This window comes from Marmota flaviventris, chromosome 6, assembly GCF_047511675.1.
Source record: "Marmota flaviventris isolate mMarFla1 chromosome 6, mMarFla1.hap1, whole genome shotgun sequence".
NCBI lineage: Eukaryota > Metazoa > Chordata > Mammalia > Rodentia > Sciuridae > Marmota > Marmota flaviventris.
This window is the reverse complement of record NC_092503.1, coordinates 97,334,416-97,343,060: the sequence shown is the minus strand read 5'-3', so window position 1 is coordinate 97,343,060 and position 8,645 is coordinate 97,334,416. Positions and strand designations below refer to the sequence as shown.

Sequence of the window (8,645 nt, the reverse complement as noted above, 5' to 3'; positions counted from 1 at the left end):
CTGGTAAAAGAGTATCATAGTCAGATTACCCAGTTACTCATGTGTTTGATGACTGGGTATCTTAAAGACTACTGGGGTTTTAAATATTTTTTGTTGTTGTTGTTTACAAACAAATTCAATTTTATGTAGATATACATGAAATGAAAGCCTAAAGAGTGACAATAAGTACACGATATTCATAATTACTGAGGAAATCTACCTGATTATCAAATGACTGTGCAATGAAAGACAAGCTTTCACCACATCAGTTCATTTTGTTTTCAGAGAAATACACTAATGATATATTTCAGAAAATAATAACTATTTCAAAAGCTTTGAAAAAGAGGCTAACAATATCTTACATTAAAACAGTACAATGTTTGAAGTTAGAACATTGGGTTCTAAGGACAACTCCTCACTAGAAGATTTTCAAAAAAGGTCCCAGTCCCTAAAGCCCCAGGTGCAATGGAGTACATATTACTGAGATTTCTTTCTCAATGCATTGCCAACTTTGGAACAACCACATAGCTTCACTCCATAAAGAAGAAAGTTGCTTGTCCTTTTTAATAGTGTTAAGCTTTATTCTGAAAAACCACGTGTGCTACCAATTTTGAACAGGTAAAAAGAACCTTTTAAAATATATTGCCTTATATGGACTATTTTGTACATACTATTTAATTCACAGGCAGAGACTGAAAAAGGAAACCAGAGGAACTGAAATATGGCAGTTGTTCCACAGCTATATGTCTGTATGCTAAAAATTACCCATAAAAGTAGACTGGAGCACAAATGCATGCTAACCCAGAATCTTAGTCGTGTCTCTTTAGTATCCATAGTTTCATGATAAGTTAATAAAATTACTTTAAAGAGTAAAGGATCACAAAGGAAAAATATCAATCTTTAAAGTTTTAGAAGATTAAATTGAGAACTTATTTAACATATCACTGGTTTTCAGACCTTTTATTTTAAATGATTATGATTAGGTGTAAAATATAACAATGCCAAGTAAAAATTTAGGTCTCTTCAGTTCTCTTAAGGAAAAACAAGGATAAACCAAACATAACTACAATCATCATTGGAGATTACATTTTTTATACAGAGAAGTAACACACATTTATCCACACAATTAATATGAAATTGAACTACAACACATTATATAACAAGAGACTTTTCTTCTGATAAAGATCATGAGATTATTTGACACAAATATTTTTTGTGCAAAAATTAAAGAGTAAAAAAGATGCATTCCTTAGCAGGTTATCATTGTAAGAAGCTGAGTTTATCCCCCAACACTTGTCCCACTGCCAGCAATGGGAGTGGTAACAACTGATGACATAAAAATAAACTTTTATATTACTTTGAAATAGATAATGCCGGATTATTTCAATATTATGAAAAGCAAACATTCATACTTGATCACTTAACCAAGACATACTGCAGGAAATTCTACATGTTCTCAATATTAATCTGGACAAAAGGATGAGGGTGGTGCAGATGGAAGACTTAAAAAAAGAAAAATATATAAAACACATGTATTTAGTATAAATAATGAAAATGACTTCATGACACATTATTCAAGAGAAATTTTTGCATATTTTAAAATCCTGTAAAAAGGAGATATATTGAAATGGGTTAATTATATATTAAAAAACAACCACGGATGAATGATAATCAGAATTACAATCGATTACACAGTTCATGCAATTATCTCTGTTTGAAAGGCTACTGTCCCAAGTCACAAAATTTATGCTCTGATACATCCTTTCATATTAGATTGTTTCTTATATTATTCTGTATGTGGTGCTGACAGCTCTTGAGAAAGTGCTAAACAAACCAAAGGTTATAGAAATTTTTAAGCAAGAATGGTAAAATAATATATGAAAGTATGTAAACAAAAGGATGCTTCAGAGTTGCAGGTTATTATAAAATCCCTAACTTAGATTAGGACTAAAGATCATATTTTAAAAATAGTTAGCATACTCTTAAAAGTTCAAAGTTGGGTTCTCAGTCAGCAGCAAAAGGTGCTAGATGCACAAACTTTGAAGGACCTCCTGAATGACCGTGCATGAACAGTGTACCTTCTTGGGACTTGGCTAACCTATGACAGCATGAATGCACCATGTTTACAGTGACCACACAGAAAAGATTTTGCAATAAGTCTCATACCAGGAAGATGCTCTAGCAATAAAAATATTTATATTCCCCTTTTATCTGCCTATCAGAGAACTGCTTTTAAAAGACACTATAAACAATAAAAATTTTGATAGTAAAGCACTGTAAAAATTAGGTGATATTTTTGGCACAAAGCACATTTTAAATCTAAGCTCATTTTGCAAAATATATGTCAGGAACTTTTCATTTGAAAATAAAAACGTACACATTGTGTAAATGGTTTACAAATGAATTAATTAAAATCTACATTCCCTTAAATACTGCACATACCTTCAGTTTGCTTCAGTACCAGATATCTGCATGCACACTTCCACATTCTAATTTTTAGATATTGCACAAGTAACATTGCCAAAATACATACTAGTGCAGTCTGGTAAGATTTAGGGTTTGCCTTTCAGCATTATTTTTCCTAAGTATTCGGGTTCAACACTATTATCTAGAAAAGCTAGATGGCCAATTTCAGAAAAAGAATGCTTGTTTTCTTTTCCTTTATTCATATTAAAATCTGTACCAATATATTTAGGCATTGCATATATATTTTCCAGCATTTAAAATTCAGCAAAACCTGTTTTTGACATTTCATAATAGCATTCCTTCAAAAACAGGAGAAGCCTCGTCTAATGTAAAAAAAAAAAAAAAAAAAAAATTAAAATGAGTTCCACAGGGCAGTAATTTTTCCACCAAAGGTCTCACTCTACATTCTGAAAAGCACTGCAGAGCAATGTTTAAATCTGTCAGCTTTCAGAAAGCCATTAGGTACAAAGACTGCTAAAACACTTGTAGCATACTGTGACAGCTGGATGTGTTTCTTAGTGAAGTGTACAATATAATTCAACTTTTTCATCCCTAAAATATTTTAAGGTATGCTACAGCTGCTGAAAGGATTTCTGTTTTTCTTGGTCCTTTGTTTGTTAGGTCTAAGATTGATGACATCTCCACCATTAAGAGTACTTGAATTCTGACCCGAGTGACTTCCACCAGATGTATTAAAGACACCTGTATAAATTGAAGGAAAACACAGAGATTGATACACCCTAGTTACCTGTTGCATCCAGCTTATTAGTATATCAGAATATTTTTAAGTATTTATAATCATTTTCAGTTTTTATTATAATGAAGTATAAATAACAAAATATACTATCTTAACCTTTTTTAAGTGTGCAGTTTAGTGCTATTAAGGACATTCATAATATTATACAACCATCACCACCATCCATCTCCATGATCTTTGTGTCTTTAAAACTGAAACTCTATACCTATTAACAATAACTCGACATTCTCCCTCCCATCAGCCCCTGGCAACTACCAATCTACTTTTTGTCTCTGTGACTTTGACTACTTCATATAAATGGAATCATACTGTGTTTTTTAGTGTCTGGCTTATTTCATTTAGTGTAATATCTTTGATTCATTCATATGATAGCATACTACAGAATTTCCTTGCTTTTTAAGGATAATATTTTATTGTATGTAGATAACATATTTTGTTTATCTTTATCCATTGAGATGTCAATGGGTATTTTAGTACTGAAATTTTTTTTTTTTGTGTGTGTGTGTGTATGCATGTTTTAATACGAATTTATGCATGGACAGTGTGCACTGTTAGTCCCAGCACTCGATACTGAGGCAGGAGGACTGATAGTTTAAGGCCAGCCTGGGCAACACGGAAAAATTTTAGCAGCCCATCTACAATTTAAAAAACGAATACACAGGGTACAAAGGAGGTCACAGTGAAGTGTTCCTTTTCATCACCCTACCTTGCCAGTTTTCTTTCACTGAGGCAAACATGTTAGCAGTTTTCCTTTGTATCCTTCCAGGGATATTTTATGCAGATGTAGTTAGAAACACACAAACACACACACACACACACACACACATATATATATCTTTTATCCTGTTCTACCCAAATTGTGGCATACACTACATGTCTTTTTCTACACACATCTTTTTCTATTTTCAAAATTTAGAATATGCAAATATAATCATTTTAATGACTTCATTTATTCATTATATACCACATAACTTCCTCAAGAATACCTGATCTGTACTTAACAACAGTACTTGTGAGAATTTATATTAATAATAACATTGCCATGTAAAAGCTGGTGTAATATAGATTTTTCCTATGTTGGCTAAAAAAGTGGTCTACAGCAACAGTAGATAAGAAGAGATGAACTAAACAGAAACCTTTTCTATTTTAATTCACATTTTGAACTATGCTAGTCACAAAACGTAAATCACACACAATTTATGAACTACTTAGCATGTATGATACACAAAACTCTGGGCCAGACACAATAAACAATATCAGGGATACAAACATGACCAATTTTGGCCCACAAGAAGTTTGCAACTTAATAAGTGAGATAAGACAGAATACAGATAAGTAATGCTAGAGACATTATATGTTAAGTGTCAGAAAGGAGAGACAAGATCTCATAGATGGTTCAAAGGAAGAACTAATTAAATTTGATTCATTCATATGATATCATAATACAGAATTTCATAAGAACGAAAAACTACATGAAAGTAGAACTGGACATCTGACAATGCCCTGGACTTTAATTTCTGTTCTGTTAGAGGAAAAGTATGAAGGCTGTGGCTTCAGCCAGATAAAAAGCTGAGAGATCTTTCTAGGTAATCCCTGAAGAATGAATTGTTCTTTGAAAAAAGATGGGAAAGAGAGGTCACTCTCAATATAAGTAACAAACGGCAGAACCCAGCAAATGGGGTGTATAGCGATGCATGAAGCTACAATGAGAATGGACAAACTGTCTTTAAATGTTGGCGTGAAGGCAATCAGTGAATTAGAAGGAGGCATGAAGGGGGCCAAGCAGACCAGACCAACTATAGACTCATGCAACAGTCCTATCTTGTTCACAAGGCATTTGAGATGTCCAATGGCAGTCATATATGCAATAAAAATGGAAGAATAAAAAAAGCCAGAGCCAAGGAAAAAGGACAGAATATAGATAACAAAGTCCCTAAGAGACTACACAGAACTTTAGAACCAGCACATTTGGCTCTCATCTCCCTGGAAACCAACATACACCAACAGTTACTGTAAAAGAGAAGACAACACACTTGTTCTTTAGGCAATGCTGAAGTTCTGCTAGCATTTAACATGTAAAAGAAAAAACAATAGCCTTGCACAGTGACACACATCTGTAACTTCAGAAACTCTGGAGGCTGAGGCAGGAGGATCGCAAGTTCAAAGCCAGCCTCAGCAACTTAGCAAGGCGCTAAGCAACTCAGCAAGACCTTATCTCGAAATAAAATCTAAAAAAGGGATGGGAATGTGGCTCAGTGGCTGAGTGCCCCTGGGTTCACTCCCCGTAACAAAAAAAAAAGAAAAAATAATCAACAGGTAATAAGCAAGATAGGAAGAGAGAGGTTCTTAAAAGACAAGTATAGAATGAAAAGAACAAGTAATATAAAGCTCCTTTATATAAAGGATAGACCTTTATAAAAAAGTATTTACATCTCAATTTAACAAGAGATCTGATACTCTTAAATTTAATAATTTTTAATCTAACACTTTTAAATCACATTTTTAAAAGAAATGTGCACATTATATATAAAAAAGTAAATATAATAATGGATGCAGAATAAATATCAGGTAAGCATGAGGAAAATTTTCCTGAGTACTTACCAATTTTGTTACTACTTGAATGCGTTAGTTCTGGATCCTCAGTTATTTGTTGTTTGAGTTTTTGAAGATATTTTTCAGCCAAGTATTTAAAAACTAGAAAACACACACACACACACACACACACAGAGTCAATATGATTTATACCAATAAATGTATTATTTCATATTACTTATAATTTTATACTTACTAAATGAAGATAAAATTAAATTGACATTTAATCTAGTTAAAAATTCAACTTTCAAAAATTAACTGAGGGATATCTGAGAACAATGATAATACTAGAAAATAGTAAAGAAATGAAATACTATTTGTAGACATTGGCTATTCATTTTAAATATATGAGTAGCAATTAATACTTAGCAACACCCAACTGATTCAGTCTTGAAGAAATGTCTAGTTTTTCAGGTGAAGAAACTACCCAGAATAAACACTGAAGCCACAACCTAGTTGCAATCTAATAAGTGACAATTCTGGAATGAGAAAAGTCATAATTTTCTTTCTCTAATCTCACTTTCTTAAACTGGGAAATATTATTAAACAAATTAAGGTCATTGTAACTACCTAATGAAATATCTATTACCAAGGAGTACTAAAACAGTTCAGTAATTTTTAAAAGGTATGCATGAAAAACATACATACACACACATTTATAACTTAAATTTTCAAAGATAATGATAAAACTTAAAGTACCACTATAAATTGCCATAGGGAATAAGTTTCAAGGACATTAATTAAATAACCAAGGACTTTTTAAATCAAAGAAGCAGAATGTCTTTAAATTTTACCTAACGTTAGGTGACAAAAAGAAAACGTTCTCAATTTTTTTTTCTAACAACACAACAGAAAAGACATTAAGAAGAATAAAACAAATTTCCTATTGCAATGTATATTTTTAAAGATGCAATTTACCTTCACTCACGTTTAGGTCTTCTTTCACTGATGTTCTGTAGAATCTTAACTTTAACCTTTTTGCCAGAGCCTCAGCTTCCTCACTGCACACCAATAAAAAGAGAGAGAGAGAGAGAGAGAGAGAGAGAGAGAAGCAGCAGCTTCTGAAAGCTTGTTTTTAAAAGTTACTTTTAAAAATTACACTTCTTAAGATTGGTAGGGTACAGTAGAATAAGGATAGGGAGGTGGAGCAGGTCTTTCAGATAATGTTCATGTTTCTTTTTAAAATCAGCTTGATATTGATGCCCAAATAAATAAAAGTGTTTAAAGTGAAGTTCTCAGTGCTTGAGCAGGATTTTTAGCTTCATTCCTCTTGAGGGATAAACACCAACCATCTATATTGTAAATAGGACACTTTTCTATAAAGTCACTAATTAAAATAATTAAATATCACTTTTATTTATATAATTAGAATGGGGGGTACTGGTGATTGAACTCAGGGGCACTTAACTACTGACCTAAATCCCTAGTCCTTTTTAAAAAATTTTGAAACAGGATTTTACAAAGTCGCCGAAGTCTGGAACTTAAGATCGGCCTGCCTCAGCCTCTTGAATGGCTAGGATAGATCATCAAATGCAGCTTTTATGTAGAATTTTAATTAATTTTCTCTCTTTTCTTTTTGAGAATGTTTGGATTTAATTATACTTTGAATAACTTGTTATATTATTCTTGGCCATGAAATAACTTTGCTGCCCACAGCCAAAGTCAGCCTATTAATGGCTGAGTCTGTAAGAGTGGACCCTTTTTAGCTGTATTAGAATTCTAGTAGCCATGCTCCAGAATGGCTCCTGGTCTTCAAACTCTTGTATAGCCTCTTCCTACCCTGTAATCAAGTTTGGTCTGATACAATAGAAATGACAGTATGTGATTTCTGAGAATAGGTCTTTTAAGAAGCATTGTGGTTTCTGCCTTGCTCTCTCTTGAATCACCTGCCCTGGGGAAACAGCTGCCTTGTTGTGAGAATACTCACACAGCCATAAAAAGAAGCCCACAATGCAAGGAATTAAAGCCTCCTGCAGCAAGATAGCCATCTTAGAAATGGATCTTCCAGCACCTTTTATTATTATTATTTATTCAAAACAACTTTTATATAAATCAGTGTTGAACTCATCTTTGAAGCACTGCTTATTTCTCAAGCTTGTGACTAGTCAACATATTGACTATAACCGAACATAAAACCACTGAGCTAAGCCACTCCCAAATTACTGATCCACAGAAACTGAGATAGAAAAAATGTTTTCTGTACAATGTTGTACAGGTTAAACATATCTACCTTCTGAAACATTTATCCTTTCTCTATGGTGAAACTTTCAATATACTTTCCTCCAGGTTTTTGAAATGTACAGTTTAGTATTATTATTTATTATCACCTTACTATGCTCATTTAAACATAAACCAATCACAAATAGCTCACAGATAAGTAAATTAAAGCCTATAAATAATTAAGACCTTTAGAACTTAAGTAAATATAAAAATTTTAGTTTTGTAAGTCTAAGCAAAAATTTGTTTTAACTTTACAGAATTAATACCCTTTTCCCCAAAAAGCAGCCATCTTACTTCTTTATACAAGAATCATCCAAAAGGTCAATCTTGTTTTGTACAAGCACAGTTGGTATATCTCCAACTTCAGCTACTACTTTTTCTTTCCAGCTAGAAACTGCTTCAAAAGACTCTCTGTCTGTAGTAGAAAATACAAGTACACAAGCCTGGGCTCCTGTAAGGTCACAAAATAAAAATGTTATTTACATTAATAAAACAAACCTATGCAGGGTGGGGGCAACTTTTAATTTATTCAAAACAACTTTTATGTAAAAATCAATGTTGAACTCATCTTTGAAACACTACTTATTTTTCAACATAAACATTATTTTCAAATTCAGAGAACTAATTTACA

At 32.6% G+C, this 8,645-nt stretch overlaps 1 protein-coding gene across 4 annotated transcripts in view; it reads right to left on the bottom strand.

Annotated features, from left to right (window-relative positions):
* Nucleotides 1-940: 940 nt before the first annotated feature.
* Rab23 (RAB23, member RAS oncogene family) overlaps nt 941-8,645 on the bottom strand; it is a 31,538-nt gene continuing 23,833 nt past the window's right edge. For all 4 annotated transcript variants that reach the window (XM_071613294.1, XM_027938186.2, XM_071613296.1 and 1 more), the window contains 4 exons: nt 8,309-8,465; nt 6,713-6,795; nt 5,804-5,896; nt 941-3,147 (listed from right to left, as the gene is read on the bottom strand). In XM_071613294.1, coding sequence (XP_071469395.1) covers nt 3,008-3,147; nt 5,804-5,896; nt 6,713-6,795; nt 8,309-8,465 — 473 coding nt within the window. In that variant the 3' untranslated portion in view covers nt 941-3,007. The remainder of the gene's footprint in view (nt 3,148-5,803; nt 5,897-6,712; nt 6,796-8,308; nt 8,466-8,645) is intronic.